At 44.4% G+C, this 16960-nt stretch overlaps 1 protein-coding gene across 1 annotated transcript in view; it reads left to right on the top strand.

The window, feature by feature from the left end:
- Positions 1-16960, top strand: part of COL13A1 (collagen type XIII alpha 1 chain) — a 132196-nt gene that overhangs the window by 82861 nt on the left and 32375 nt on the right. The window contains exon 21 of the mRNA XM_056850513.1: positions 15691-15744. Coding sequence (XP_056706491.1) covers positions 15691-15744 — 54 coding nt within the window. The remainder of the gene's footprint in view (positions 1-15690; positions 15745-16960) is intronic.

Below are 16960 nucleotides of genomic sequence, written 5' to 3'. Positions count from 1 at the left end.
ATCCTTTCGGAGAGGCCACAAATTTTCCAGAAACTCCCAATTTCAACAGCAGGGAAATGACAAATCCGGCGAATTCCCAGAGAGACAGGGCAAACAATGACTACAGCCCTCCTCAGGTGGGGTGGGGGACACTTCTAGACTTTGCAGAAGTATGGTCTCTCTCTCAACCAGATGCATGGGTCAGCCAAATAATAAACCTTGGCTACTCAATAGAATTCAGAAACCCCCCAGCAGATCGCTTCGTTCCATCTCCGGTGTCTCCAAATTGGGACAAATGTCTTCAGAACCAATTGGCCGTACAACCCCAAACCAAAGCCATAGAGCCAGTCCCATCTACAGAGCGTCTCACAGGGGTATACTCCATCTTCTTTACTGTTCCGAAAAGAAATGGGGATTGGAGAGCCATATTGGATCTGAAGTATGTAAACTGATTTGTGAAACAGAAACGATTCAGAATGAAAACCCTTCGATCTATTGTCAAAGCCCTGAGGCCTCAGTCATTCTTGACATCAATAGACTTAACAGAGGCATACCTACACATTCCTGTAAGCCCAACGCACAGGAGATTCCTGAGGTTTGCCCATGGCCAGCAACACTACCAATTCAGGGCACTCCCGTTCTGGCTTTCCTCAGCTCCCAGGGTCTTCAGCAAGGTCCTCATCACCTTGGTGGCACTTCTGAGGGAACAAGGAATACATGTATTCTCTTACTTGGACAAAATTTTGATGAGTGTCTCCTCGTAACAATTAGCAATCCAACACACCTTGACAGTGATCAACACCCTGGAACACCACAGCTTTCTCATGAACAAAGCCAAGAGCAACCTGATACCATCTCAAACTCTTCAACACCTGGGGGTAATACTGGACACTGCTCAGAACATGCTGTTTTTACCCCAGGAAAATTTCTAGCCTTGCAAGACTAGTCAGCAAAGCCAAAACAACCAACATCATGACGTTGGCCCATCTCCAGGGCTTGATGGTATCTTGTATGGGAACCGTACCTTGGGCAAGACTACACGCGAGACAGCTGCAATGGTTCCTCAAATCACAAAAATCACAACATCACACAAGGTTGGAAGAGACCACAAGGGCCATCGAGTCCAACCCCCTGCCATGCAGGATCCCACAATCAAAGCGCTCCTGACAGATGGCCATCCAACCTCTGCTTAAAGACCTTCAAAGATGGGGACTCTACCACCCTCCGAGGCAGCACATTCCACCGTCGAACAGCCCTAACCGTCAGAAAGTTCTTCCTAATGTTTAGGTGGAATCGCTTTTCTCTTCGTTTAAATCCATTACTCCGTGTCCTAGTCTCTGAACCAACAGAGAACAAGCTTGTTCCCTCATTAACATGGCATCCCTTCAAATATTTAAACATGACTATCATGTCACCCTCCAACCTTCTCTTCTCCAGACGAAACAAACCCAGCTCCTTAAGTCTCTCCTTATAGGGCATGGATTCCAGACCTTTGAGCATTCTGGTCGCTCTCCTCTGGAAGCGCTCCAACTTGCCAACATCCTTCTTAAATTGTGGAGCCCAAAACTGAACACAGTATTCCAAGTGAGGTCTGACCAATGCAGAACACTGTGGTAGTATTACTTCCCTTGATCTAGAGACAATACTCATATTGATGCAGCCCAGAATTGCATTGGCCTTCTTAGCCGCCACATCACACTGTTGACTCATGTTCAGTTTGTGGTCCACTAAGACTCACAGATCTCTTTCACATGTACTGTTGTCAAGCCAACATCTCCCATCTTGTACTTGTGCCTTATGTTATTTCTGCCTAGGTGAAGTACCTTATACTTCTCCCTTTTGAAATCCACTTTATTGTTTATGGCCCAGCTGTCCAGTCTATCAAGGTCATTCTGAACTCTGACCCTGTCCTCTGGGGTATTAACTACCCCTCCTAACGTGGTGTCATCTGCAAATTTGATTAGCATGTCCTCTATTCCATCATCCAAGGCATTTATAAAAATATTAAATAGTACCGGTCCCAGGACAGACCCCTGTGGCACCCCACTGGTTACTCCTCTCCAGGATGAAGTTGTGCCATTAATGAGCACCCGTTGGGTTCAGTTGGTCAACCAATTACCAATCCACCTAACAGTAGCCGTGTCCAACCCACATTTTACTAGCTTTGTCTCAAGAAGATCATGGGGGACTTTATCAAAGGCTTTACTGAAATCAAGGTACACTACATCTACAGCAGGGTGTCAAACTCATTTGTTAGGAGGACCAGATATGACATAAATGTCACTTGGTCGGGCCGGGCCATGTGCACATAAATAAATAAGAAAGAAAGAAAGAAAGAAAGAAAGAAAGAAAGAAAGAAAGAAAGAAAGAAAGAAAGAAAGAAAGAAAGAAAGAAAGATCATTTACGCACTGGAGGTTTTGCCTTGGATTTGCCGCTCTCTAGTCTAGATGCACATTTTCACCATCCGAATGCTCAAAACTCCGGGGGGCGGGGGCGTTATTTTTGAGTTTTGAGAATTCTGGTGGGGAAAATGTGCATCTGGAGAGCCGCAAATCCAAGGCAAAACCTCCAGTGCAGAAGGAAGGAAAGAAGGAAGGAAGGAAGGAGGCAGAGGGGGACAGAAAAAGAGGAAGAAAGAGAGGGAAAGAAAGAAAAGGTGAGAGTGTGACAGAGAGGGGGAAAAGAGAAAAGCCTCCTATGCACACACCCAGGCCATGGCAAAACGCCCCCCGCCATCCCAGCTGACCCCCCGCCCCAGCGGACCCACGGCCTATTGAGGCCGTGGCAAAACGCCCCTCCAGGTGAACCCCCGCCCCCCACTGACTTGCGGCCTATTGGGGCCGCGGCAAAATGCCCCCCACCCCTCCAGGTGACCCCCCGCCCCCCAGCTGACCCGTGGCCTATTGGGGCCGTGGCAAAATGCCCCCCCGCCCCCAGCTGACCCGCAGCCCATTGAGGCCACAGCAAAATGCCCTCTGCCCCTCTAGGTAACCCCCCTGCCCCCCAGCTGACCCATGGCCCATTGGGGCCATGGCAAAATGCCCCCCTGCCCTCAAAGCTGACCTGTGGCCCATTGGGGCCGCAGCAAAACATCCCCCCCGCCCCCCAGCTGACGCGCGGCCCATCCGGCCCCCGGCCAACCCAGGCGCCAGATAAAAACCCTCCGGGGACCAGATCCGGCCCGCGGGCCGCATGTTTAACACCCCTGATCTACATCATTCCCTTCATCTACCATACTTGTCACTCTTTCAAAAAAAGTTATGAGATTAGTTTTGCATGACCTGTTTTTGAGAAACCCATGTTGACTGTGAGTGATCACGACATTTCTTTCTAAGTGCTTACAGACTGCCTGTTTAATTATCTGCTCTAGTATCTTACCTGGTATTGATGTCAAGCTGACTGCGCGATAATTGTTTGGGATTTCTTTTTTCCCCTTTTTAAAGATGGGGACCACATTTGCCCTCCTCCAGTCTGCTGGGACTTCTCCTGTTCTCCACGAATTCTCAAAGATTATTGCCAGTGGCTCTGAAATCACTTCAGCCAGTTCTTTTAACACCCTTGGATGTAGTTCATCCGGCCCTGGAGACTTGAATTCATTAAGAGTAGCCAGGTATTCCCATACTATCCCAGCGTCTATACTATGCCGTAATTCCCCTACTGCATCCTCTACTCCATTATACCCAGGTTGAGCACTATTTCCCTTTTTGGGAGAAGACTGAGGTGTTAAGTAATTCTGCCTTTTCTGCCTCTCCTGTTATTAATTCACCGTCCTCTCCACGCAATGACCCCATCATTACCTTGATCTTCCTTTTGCTATGGACATAACCAAAAAGCCCTTTTTTATTGTTTTTAACTTCCCCGGCAAACGGGAGCTCTTTCTATGCTTTAGCCTTCCTGACTTTCTCCCTTCATATACTGGCTACTTGTCTGTATTCCTCTTTGTTGATTTCCCCCTTTTTCCATTTCATGTACATGCCCTTTTTATATCCTATCTCAACCAAAAGTTCATTAGACATCCACCCTGGTTTCTTCAGACCACTACCATTTTTCTCCTCATTGGAACCATTTGAAATTGCACCTTCAATGTCTCACTTTTAAGAAATTCCCATCCTTCATGCACTCCCTTCTCTTTCAGTATTCTTACCCACGGGATCACCCCCAGTAGTTCCCTAAAGTCTAGAATACATGTCTTACTACTCCTCGCTTCTCCTTTCTGGTATATAACAAACTCCAGGAGAATATGGTCACTCCCACCTAAGGATCCCACTCCTTCCACCCCATAAACCATCATTATTGGTTAAGATCAGAACCAAAATGGGCAGTCCCCTTGTTGCTTCTTCCACTTTTTGGACAATAAAGTTGTCTGCAAGGGAAGTGAGGAATTTGTTGGACCTTATTGTCTTGGCAGAGTTTGTCTTCCAACAGATGTTAGGATAATTGAAATCTCCCATCACTACTATATCTCTCTGTTTTGAATGCTTGGACATCTGTTCCATCATCTAATTTTTCAGTCTGGTTTGGGGATCTGTAATATACCCCCACAATGACATCACTGTTTTTCTCCCCCTTAATTTTTACCCAGATGCTTTCAAGCTGGCTTCCAATGTTTAAGTTCTGGACCTCCTCTCAGGTGTAATCATCCCTAATATATAATGCTACTCCTCCCCCACTTCCAATTTGGTGTATCTCTCCGAAATAGGTTATACCCTTCAAATATTACATTCCAATCATGAGACTCATCCCACCAGGTTTCATAATGCCTATTATATCATATTTGTTTTGTTCTGTTAAGAGTTCTAGCTCATCTTGCTTATTTCCCATGCTCTGTGCATTAGTGTAAAGACATCTTAGACCACGGGTCCTTCTTCTTGGCAGCTTATTTAAGATTGTTTCCCTCCCATTGATGAGTTTTTGAACTGTCTTACCTTCCGTATGTGATACCCTCCGCAAATCTTTCATATTTATATCTGCAGTTATTGTCCTCATTTTCCCCCATTTTTGTGAGGTGCAAGCCATCGCCAGATAGAAGAGCATCATCTAGGCAGCATAGGCCATGGTCCAAAAAACCCGACCTTTCCTGGCGACACCATTGACACAACCACTCATTTATTTCCAGAATTTTTCCTTCCCTTGCCAGTTTTTCTTTCCTTAAGCCATATCAGCTGTCCATCACCAAGAAAAAGAACATAACGTGTTCCTCTGAACAGTCAAGTCAGGCAAAGCCTCATCTGGTGGGCCAGATGGAGCAATCTCTCCAAAGGGCAAACCTATCTCCAGCCTTCTATGACACAGATCTTCACAGATGCAAGCCTGGAGAGATGGGGAGCAACACTTCAACATCATATGGCCCAGGGCAAGTGGACACACAGAGAGAAGAGGCTACACATCAACAAAATTGAGCTTTGGGCCATCCAGAAAGCCCTTCAGACCTTCACACCGCTAATCAAGAACCATCACGTACTGATCAGGATGGACAGTGTCTCTGCAAAAGCAAACATAAACTAGCAGGGGGGGGGTCCTGATCATCCTCGCTTCACACAGAGGCCGAAACCATCCTCAGATGGGCCGAAAAACAACTGGCATCATTAAGGGCAGAGCACTAAACTCGCAGGCAGACTGGCTTAGCCGACAGCAAGCGGATGAGGGGGAATGGGCCTTGAACAGAGAAATCTTCCAACTGATAGCAAGAAAGTTGGCCAACCTTCAGTGGACTTGTTTGCGTCTCCAATCAACTCCAGAGGTTCTACACAAGATTGGCACACCAGAGAGCAGAGAAAGTGGATGCCCTACTGTCTCAGTGGCTGAAGGAACTCCTGTATGCATTCCCTCCACTGCCTATACTGCCAAAGGTCCTAAGAAAGGTAAGGGTGGAGAAAGCCAGCATCATCATCGTGGCCCCACAGTGGCCAAGGAGACCATGGTTCTCAACTCTAAAAGAACTGTCGGTCAGGGAACCTCTACGACTTCCAGTCATCCCAGATCTCTTTTAGCAGGGCCCACTACTCCACCCGGACCTGAGATGGCTTCATGTTACCGTATGGGCCTTGAGAGGCAACGGATGCTAGACATGGGTTACTCCTCTGAAGTGGTCAACACCATTCAGGAAGCCAGGAGACCATCCACGAGGCGAATATATAATTTCACAGGGAAAACCTTCGTGTGGTGGTGTAAAGGAAGCAACTGGAGCCACTAAATACATCCACCAGGAACCTGCTGGAGTTTTTGCAAGATGGGCTGAAACAAGAAGTGAGAGTGTCCACTCTAAGACGTCAAGTGGCAGCAATAGCCATGGTGATACCACTAATGGAGGGATATCGTACTACTAGACATCCCCACATCATAGATTTTCTAAAGGGAGCTTCTGTGATATCTCCACCTGTAGTACATAGATTTCCCTCTTGGCGACTCCTCAAGGTACTGAACACCTTGACAAGACATCCATTTGAGCCCTTGAGAGAGGTACCATTGAACTACCTTCGGCACAGTTCTGACAGTGTGGTTGAACATCGAAACTGCATTGGTCCAATCGTCGGCATCCTTGAAGACTGTTCTGAGCTCAGTTCCGGCATCGGATCCATTGGGCCAAGGTATGCAACCTCCGAGATCAGCCTCCAAACACAAGAAGAAGCATGGGACAGACTTGGAACCGGCACCCAAGAAACACAGGGATAAGAACAAGCATAAAGACAAGCCGGAGAAGAGAACTCCTGAGCCTGAGGTGATCCTGCCCCCCCGGGACACCTTCTTTACACTCCAATTCACCCTCGCACTCTTTTTCTGATGTGGTTCCAGAGATTATTTTCACTGATGAGGTGGAACCGACCCCAGTGAGCTTGGAACCGATGTAAAATCTACCAGACCCTCATCAGATGGCCCAGGTACAGGCCCTTGATTCAAGTCAAATCCAGGACTGGGTTGATTTTTATTGGTTCTGGCAGATGGAATGGATAGCATGTCAGTACCAAGCTACACCAGCCTTTTCAGGTGCACAGGCTACTTTCACCAACTGTCGGGGTATGAGAAATTGGAACCAGATGTTGACCTGGCACCATCCACCTGTGGTTCTGAGACCTGCTCAGGGACCTCACCTGATGAGAGAGTTGGTGACCTACGTCTTCTAGTGAGGACATTAGACTGCATTCAGAACAGATGCTCTGTATGGCGGAGGCCTTGGACATGGATGTATATACTTCTCAGGACAAGCATAGGAACTAGATTCTGAGCAGGCTTCACATGGAAACACCTTCAGTGGCAACCTTCCCAATTTTTGAAGGTCTCACTGAGCTAAAGGAGACTATTTGTAAGAAACCAGCGTCTGTGCCACAGTAGCATTAATAAGTAGCTCTAACTCAGAGGGGAGGGACCTGTCAAAAAATGCAGGTTTGTGTGTGTGTGTGTGTGTGTGTGTGTGTGCGCATTGGGTGACCGTGAGGGGGCGGAGCAACGTGTGTGTGGGGGAGGTGCCTCTTTCTAGCCCCTGCAAAAAGCCAAAAACATCTCTCTGCCGGCTAATGCCCTTATCAGCGGCTATGCAGAGCATGTTTTACAGACTGCATGAGGGACAGGGCATACTTGTGTGTGTGTGTGTGTGTGTGTGTGTGTGTGTGTGTGTGTGTGTGTGTGGCTGCCTATGTGGCAGCCCTTCTTCCCCTCCCTTTTTTTGTAAATCCATCCCACCCCTGCCGGAGAAAGAAAGCTTCCAGACCTCCCCCGGCCAAAAAAGAGCTGTTTATCTCTGTCCCCCGGCTAGTATCTTTTTTTCCTGCTATGTACAGAGAGAAAGAGAGAGGATGAAGGAGAAAACGGCACGGTTTTTTTTCCCCTGCTTTTCCAGCCAAGTTCTGAAAAATGCAGATCAGCCCCCTTTAGCAGCAGCAGCACCACCAGACTGGCAAAACCAGTCTGATCAGTTATGCTAAATTAGAGGCAGAGACTGTGGGGAGAGGAGAGAGAGCAAGCGAGTGAGTGAGAAGGATTTAAACAAAGAATGTAGACCCCCCACGCTTCCTCCCCCCTTTGTACAGCTGCAGTGGGGCAGGCAGGCAGGGAGCCAGACAGAGAGAGCAGCCAGAGTCAGGGGTTTTGTGTTTGTAAGGTGTGTTAATGTTCAAACAAGATCTTACCAAGCAGAGAAGTGTAGCAAAAAGTAAGTTAAAAGCGGTGCTCCAGCCCCGTCTATACAAGGAAACGCCTCCGTTACCTACCACCTGATCTGGCTTTAAAAATTTGATAGGCTAGTCCCGGGGGGGGAGAAGTGGGAGGAGGGAGTATGCCGCTTAGCCGATGGGTTTTACACAGAGACACGCAAAGAGAGGAAGGAGGGGGAGGAGGGTGGGGGGGAGAAGGGAGCTTTCCCCTTATCTTTTGAAACACAACACACCAGTTTTAAGCTTCTAACAGACAGGGTGTCTGAAGCACACAGTGTGGAAGGAGCGGAGTTTTAGGGGGCAGCCTAAAGGCATTAGCCAGCAGAGAGGTTTTTGGCTTTTTGCAGGGGCTAGAAAGAGGCACCTCCCCCCCACACACACACACGTTGCCCCGCCCCCTTACGGTCACCCAATGCACACACACACACACACACACAAACCTGCATTTTTTGACAGTTTCCCTCCCCTCTGAGTTGATGATAAGAGCTACTTATTAATGCTACTGCCACCATCTACTAAGAAGCTGGAAAATCTTTATAGATTAAACCGGGGACAGTGGAGTTCCTCTTGATTCACCCTCCCCCGTCTTTGATTGTAGCTACAGAGGTGCAGCCAAAGCAGAGACCAGGGCAGCACTCTTCCCCAGCTGACAAGAAGAGTATACGTCTGGATTAACTGGGGAGATGCTTCTACACAGCTGCGGTTCTCAGTATTAAGGTAGCAAACTACCAGACTGTCATGGCAGGCTACCAATTGTTTTTGTGGGAAAAGTTAGCAGCCCATTTCCAGAATGTGCTTGAGGAGACCAGGACACTCCTACAGAGTATACAGTCTGAGGCGGTTATGCTTTCTAAGAGATCTCAGCTGAAAAACATTCAGCAGAAGTAGCTGTCACGGCCCTAGTGTTTAGCCATTTAACTAAAGAAAAACAGGTTGCCTACCTGTAAATGTTATTCTTTGAGTAGTCATGAGTAGTCGTCTGTGCATTCACACTGATGGCCTTTTTGCATGTACAGAACTTTGATCTGGAAACTTCCAGAGAGTTTTTAAACTCAAATGTCCTTTTCGCTCAGAGATATAGTTCTATCTGTACATGCCTAAGGCGGAAGGGTCATGCCTTCTCACTCTAAAAAAGGTACACCAGAGCAAGTTAAAAGTGCTTGTTACGGTCACTTAAATGCACAGATGACCGCTTGAAGAACAGCACTTAAATGTAAGCAACCATTTTTACTTCTTTGTGGTCTCTGCAACACACTGATGGGTGTAGACGAGCAAGCTGACCCAACTGTTAACAGATTTATTGAAAAAATTATCAAAACATTCTAAAGAAAAGCCAGTCCTCGCACCAAATGTATTTATGGTTTCTCTATTGTTAAGATACTATGTTCCCATAGCTACAGTTATTCAGAACATAAAAACCTATTATCATTATTCTCAAATTCCTTACCCATTTCAAACCCCATTAATTTCAAAAGAATGCTGCCTATGAAGCACTTTATAATCAGGTTATAACTATGGTTTGAAATGTTTATGTAATTAATTTGCAATGATCAGGGTGACTCAGAAAGTTCATTAGGAATTACCTCAGTTTCCAGTTCTGTTCACTATTAATAGCGCAAACTCAATTAATTCAATGAAGTATAAAGAGTACTATCATACATCCAGTGCTGATGCACATCTCAATGTACATCTACATTATAATTTTCATCTGTGTTACTTTTTTTGCCCAATATATCCAACCCAGGCTTAAACAGAACTTTCATCACCTTCATTCTTAAATATTAACATATCTTGATTGAATGTTCAACTACCAGCTGTATGAATTAGCTGTCTAGTTTCACTGCTTTCTATGGAGCGTAGATGGGACTGATTTGGGCTGAATTGCGTCTAAAAGCTTTAAAGGGTTTTAGAGTTGGGCATAATCTATTTTTAATCTTTTCCCTCCATTTTGCTGGAAGAACTAAGTTTTGTGTTCATTCCCCAATTGATTCCTTTCTATTTGAAAAACTGCTGAAATGGATGTGGTTTCTTGGAGCCTACAATAAAATTGGGACTCAGAGCACCTGCATCACATCCAAAAATGTGTTTGGAAATTTAGCTGTACATTGGAACTTACTGTTGTCACTGGTCAGTCTGCCTCTATTGATCCTTAGTTCTGCTATTGCAAGCACTATACCACATATGCCAAGAAATACTCTTCTGCAGGGGGAGTTCTGATAGAGTATGTTAAGGTGTAGTATTCCCAAAGGGATTCTAAAGCAACCAGCCCAAGTTGCATTCAGTGTCTGTTTTTTGTTGGTTTCCTTGTAAGTGCCATCACCTGTCTTTGAGATCCAAGTTTTGTTGTTTTATTGTGAGCATATGTTTGTCTTGAGTCACTGCTTCACTCACCTCTTCCTTCCCCTCCTCACCCCCATTCCTTCTTGCCTTTTGTTTTGTTAACCCTTCCCTGTCTGTCCAGGGTGCTTCAGGTTTAGACGGCAGGCCTGGCCCACCGGTGAGTTCCATTTCTCCATTACCCTACATTCCTCTTTCCTAATACTGTGATTTGTCTTCTTTGTCCTGCCACAACCTTATCTGTACCATTGTCTTTCCAAAAAGTTAGGATAGGACAAGTGAAAATTCTGCATTTTTATATCAAAGAACCATAAAGTTGTGACTCACAACAATATATATTCACATGGGCCCAAGGATGTAGCCCCAAAGGCAGTCCAATATACTTGTTAAATTTTGAAAATTATGATAAATGAAACCTTGGCATGTACACAGAATTGATGTTATATACCTCTGTCCTCATATTGTGAGATGCTCACAAACTTCTCTCCCATGTAAGACTTAACTAAAATCTCTTGTCTTGTTTATAGTAATGCTTGGTATGAAAGTTATATTAGTAAAACGCAGTCTGTGCATTTTTATTTTATTTTAACTGCAGTCAGTTTATTGCAACCAGTTTCTTGAACTAATATATAGTATTTTTCACATATAAGTTATCTAGAAATAAAACATGCTGTCATTTTGTGGACACTGTTGTACCATGCTTAATATGCTTTCACATCTACCCAAGTTATCTTATTTGTTTGTTTGTTTGTTTATTACATTTCTACCCCGCTCTCCCAAACCCAAAGGTCAGGCTCAGCAGCTTACACAGTCTAAAACACAATAAAACAATAACCCATTAAAATAGTTTAAAATACAATTTAAACTAGCCCAATAATGCCCCTCAATGGCGCCAAAACTCCAGAGACAGAAATTTGCAGGTAACAGATTAATCTAACCACACCCTAAGGTGGTATAGAAGGGGTGGTGCTCAGCAGCGGGGAAGGGGGGGAAGGACTAGGGAGGGCAGTAATTATAACGAGAACTGTCACTGGCCTCAACCATAAGCCCGGCAGAATAGCTCCATCTTGCAGGCCCTGCGGAACTCCTGAAGGTCCCGCAGGGCCCTGATCTCACTGGGGAGGCTATTCCACCCGGCAGGGGCCAGGGCCGAAAAAGCCCTGGCCCTGGTCGAGACCAGCCGGATACTCCTTGGGCCAGGGATCACCAGCAAGTTGGAATTACATGAACATAAGCTTCTCTGGGGAACATACCAGGAGAGGCTGTCCCGTAGATACGACGGTCCCAGACTGTGTAAGGTTTTAAAGGTCATAACCAGCACCTTGAACCTGACCAGATATTCCAGCTGGAGCCAGTGCAGTTGACGAAGCACTGGCATAATATGTGCCCACGGCGAGGTACCAGTAAGATCCATCCCTATATGAAATGGGCAATTATTCTGAGTTCCAGTTCATTAATCTTCACACCAAAGCTCTTGGGGTTCTATTCCTGCTTCAGATGTAAAGATGTATTCAAGATCTGAAAGTCAATTCTTATAGGCCATTCTCTGCAGATAACAATTCCTGATTCATGTACGCACATTCTTGTAGTAAATCAGAAAATGTAATGAGCTGATAGCATTTTGTAAAAATATTGGAAGAATGACTTTTCTTTTTGACTCTGGGATATAATCCTAAAAAACATTCAAATGATTGCTATATTAGACATGTAAAAGCCAGTGAAGTGCACAGTACCCTTGAGTAACTTTGGACAAAGTGTGAGTAAAATACCCAGGATTTCTTCCATTTTGATAGAGGATACTATCTCAGGATAACAATCTTGAATTAATAACCTGAATTCTGTCAGCTATTCTTATTCTGAAAGACGGAATAGCAACATTAATTAATTTTATGAAGTGCTTCAAAATTATTAAGACATGCAATTATTATTTCCAGTAGGTCTTCATATCATGTCAGACAGACCCCATAATTTGTAGTAGTATTTTTTTTGGTTCTTGTAGGTTATCCGTTGTGTGTAACCGTGGTCTTGGTATTTTCTGTCCTGACGTTTCGCCAGCAGCTGTGGCAGGCATCTTCAGAGGAGTAACACTGAAGGACACTAGTGTTACTCCTCTGAAGATGCCTGCCACAGCTCCTGGCGAAACGTCAGGACAGAAAATACCAAGACCACGGTTACACACAACGGATAACCTACAAGAACCAATGAACTCTGACCTTGAAAGCCTTCAACAGTATTTTTTTTTTTTTAAATATTGTTAATTTTTTCTTGGTTTTGTAGGGCCTTAATTAGGAAATTAATGTCAACTTTATGTTACACTACTCATTGTGCATTCCTAAATAATTTTCTTCCTCATGTTCTTGGGCACATTAAAGGGGGGGTCTGTGAACTACTAATCTAGCCCAAATATTCAGTCTTCTAACAGTAAAATCACAAGCAGATTTGCAACTTCTAAGTCCATTAAAGTCAACAGGCATAGTAGGATGTCATGCTAATTCTTGCAAGTCCATTACGTGAAGTTAAAGCATGTTAGTATCCTGCATCACCAATCTGGTTCCAGCTGCAGTAGCGCTAAATGCAGTCCTCAAGCAATGAAATAGTAGCAGTGTGGAAATAATTAGAACCAACAGGTGGCAAATAACAAGAGACATAAAATCTGAAGCAGAATCTGCTGAATTTAGGAGTGCTTTCCAGGAGCACAGATGTGGCTCCAACAGCCAGAATTTGAGCCCTTATGTACTGGAGCAGATGTGATAACTTCTTAAATTCTTCATATGAACTACAACCTGGAGATGCAAAACCCTGGTCAGGCACTTTACAATGGTACTTCTGAGCTTCTACCAGGAGTTCCTTCTGCTATCTCAGATGGGGACTTGCACAAAAATGAGGAGGATCCAGGCCTGAGAGATCCAAGTCACTGATCTTGGAAGCAAAGCTGAGAGCTGTAGGAAGCTTGAGGGTTGCTGTTTGGGTTGTGCATCAAGAAGGCTCGTACGTGTAACTCTCAAGGCTACTGCTCCATCTCAAGACCAGTTTTTGATGGTTGAGTCATGAAAAGTAGGTTTGGGTATTCATAATTAAGACTTCTCAAAGTTTTTGTCAGATAAATAGGTCAATAGATACTACTTTGATCCCTCATATTTGAAAATTTCTCTCTCATTTCTGCTGAAGGCTTGTTAAAATAAACATACTTTTCTTCCAATGTCTTAAGCTTCATAATCGGGTGATTTAGGGCTGGTTTGGATGATAACATGGCTTTCCATTCAGTGGGGAATGGATTGAATGGAAGACCATACATCACCTCCTTGCCCACCCAGTGCATTTGTTCTGTCTTCAAGCATCCATCCATATGATGCTATAACTAGGTGTGTGCATATCAATAAACCCGAACCAAAAATAAACTTAAAATTAGCCATTTTGGTAAATTTCCAGTTCAGGTTTACCAAATTCACAAACCTGGGGAGAAAGCTGAAACCAAATAGGCAATTCCGGAAAAAGCTGAATAGTTATTCAGCTTTTTCCAGGTCCTGGGGAGTCATTTTTCAAGGTAGAGCCCCCATTTACAGCGTAGCTTGAAGGGATTGTTCTTGCACACACCCCAAAGTTTGGTGAAGATTGGGTCGGGGGTCCGATTTTATGGGCTTCAGAAGGGGTCACCCCCCTCCTCCATTGACAACCATTTCAAAGTCAATGGACTTTCCTGAAAAAAATCTGGCCCAATAAACCTGAACCCGAAATTTAACAAAAAAAAATTTTTTGCACAGTCCTAGCTATTACATCCAGCTATAACCAGATATATCATATGTATGCTCTGTGTACACATTTAACCTCCTAGGGTAAATTTGGGAGCCAACACATATTGGGTTTGACCAAATTCCAATTTTACACAGTGTATGGATCCTTGCTGGCACTGGAGTCAAGATTCCCCCCCTCCACCAAACCATCCATCATACATAAGGCCAGGTATACCACAAACCAACCCTTAAGGTTAGAAATGTAACTGAATGAATACATTGTGTTTAAGTAGTGGCCCTGGAAATTTTCTTCTTCATACCAGTTTGAAAGTATCCAGATTGGAAAACATCTGGGGAAGAGAATGATGTGGCACAGCATTTGAAACTAAACCTGACTTCTTATTCTGCACACCAATTTCCAAATTAACTCCCTTAATTCAGGTGATCCCTTTTCTTACCAGAACACTATGGTTCATCCATTATATTATTAACAAAAAACTTGATCTAGCCAAAATTAAATCCAGTGTATTTCAGTGGGAGAGACTTAAGAACATGCTTATCTTTCTAACTGCAATCAATGAGTTCAAACAGTGCTTAATTCAGTCTTTTTAAGCAATCATCAGAATTAGTCTTTCACATTTTCATCCTGTCCTTCCTCCAAGGAGCGCAGTGTGCAGTGTATGGTTCTCCTTTTCTGCATGTTATCCTCTCCCTATGAAGTAGACTGAGAGAGAATGACTGGCCTAAAGTCACTCAGTGAGATTCTTGATTGGGTGGGAATTTGAACCCAGCTCTCAAACTCTAATCCAACACTCTTACCACTACACCACACTGGCTGTCATGAAATGCTGGGCTTTCCCCTGGATTTCATTCAGCAGTTAAGGACAGCCCATTGACAGCTTCCCAGGAACAATAATTTCCTTCATATTAAAAACAAAAAACAGAGGACCTCTATTAGATTTCTCCTTTCCCATCACTCATGGAGTAGTGTGTAAATGACAGATGGGTAAGCAGAAGACTTGAAACTGAATGATGTTTTCTGATATGTAACTATATCTGCATTATTATCTGCGGCATGGTGGCTAATCAGCCTACATGATACGTTAGCTTCATAAAATGTGTTGCAAGCCATCCTTATACCCACCAATCCAACCTCTTTTGAAAAGCTTATAATGTGATCACATAGTGCCTTCTACTACAGCTTTTAGCCTTGTTGGTGATTGGACCTCAAGAGAATAAAATGTATCACGTAAGGTATCAGAAGTATTGTTGTCATAACTATAATATCTCCTTTGTGTGCTTGGACAGGCTTTACTTTAGGCATATAATTGTTACCTCCGTCAACTCTGAAACCTGTAGTGTTTTAATTGAATACATAACAAAAATCTCCTTCTCGGTTTCTCCCCCACCCCCAAGGAACCATACTGTTGTCCAGTTTGAAAGATGTTTGACTGAATCAATGGCTTAATGGGCTTACTTCCTTATAAAATTGCAGGGCACTCCGGGACCAATTGGAGTTCCAGGACCAGCAGGACCAAAAGGAGAGAGGGTAAGCAATATTTGACAAACAATCTGTAGCTCCAATAGTCCCTACTAGGGATGTGCACAAGAAAAAAAATATCTGATCCAGATTTCGAGGAGGGCATAATTATCCGTATTCTGTTTTTTTTAGTCTCCAGTACTGGTTCAATATTCAGATTTGGGTTCTTCCAGAGTTCCAAAATTATTCTGGTCCATTATTCCTTATGGGGAATATTTGGGGGGGGGGGGGCTGGAGTGGCTGTTTTTCAAGCAAATGACAGCAAAAGTGCAGGGGACCTGCCTATCTACTAAAGAGCCCCCAAGTTTCAAGCGAAGTAGACCAAGGGGTCCAATTCTATGGGCCCCTAAATAAGGTGCCCCCCAGCCATCCTCTGTTGTTTCCTATAAGGAAAAAAGCCCATGCTTTCTCCACGGCAAAGAAGCCAATAGCCAAATATTCAAGAGCAAGCAACTGCTGACCAAAAGCCTCCCAATGCAAACACAGCCAGCAAGTTTAACAGAACCAATGCAGAACCAGGGAATCCAAGCCAATGTAAACCAGAGAATCCAGGTCAAACCAAATTTTGTTTTTAAAAATACCTAAACCCTCATCTAAAGTTAACTGTTATTTAAACCTAACAAGAAATTTCCCTCAGATCAATTTTATTTGTTAAAAAGAATGGGAACACCCCATTAAACTACTTCCATTAAATCACTTCCCCCCAAAACACAACATGGTAAAACCAGAACAATGCCAAAAGAAAAGATAAACTTCTTAAAACGTCAGTTTCAGCAACTTGGAAACTCCCCCTCCCCAAATAAAGCACTAACCTTTTAAAAATTAAAGTACAAAGACAAAACAAGAAAAGCCCCATGCCATGGGGCAATCCCTGGGGAATGGGTCTTCTTCAGAGGAGGAACTCTACCAGAAGAATTCAGCCTTACTGGAGCTGTCTCTGACCTCACAGCCTGAAGTGGAGCCTGACTCAGCACATCCTTGTGAGGAGGTTGACAGCCCTGAAGCTGGTGGCTCTCCAGAGCATGCACAGGACTTGCAGTCAGAAGTTGTGGAAGAACCACCCCCGCCCTTCTCAGAGCCTGGACCCAGTGGACCAACTGTGAGCCCTCAAGCTACTGAGGCAGCGTCAAGGGCTGACAGGTGGAGGCAATGGCAGAAAAAGGCACTGGTGGCTAAAAGACATAGTGCCCATCTGGAAGCCTACCAGCATTTGCTGGAACAGCAG

The sequence above is a fragment of the Euleptes europaea genome, chromosome 5 (genome assembly GCF_029931775.1).
Source record: "Euleptes europaea isolate rEulEur1 chromosome 5, rEulEur1.hap1, whole genome shotgun sequence".
NCBI lineage: Eukaryota > Metazoa > Chordata > Lepidosauria > Squamata > Sphaerodactylidae > Euleptes > Euleptes europaea.
Note: the sequence above shows the minus strand (reverse complement) of the source record. Positions and strands in the feature narration are given on the sequence as shown.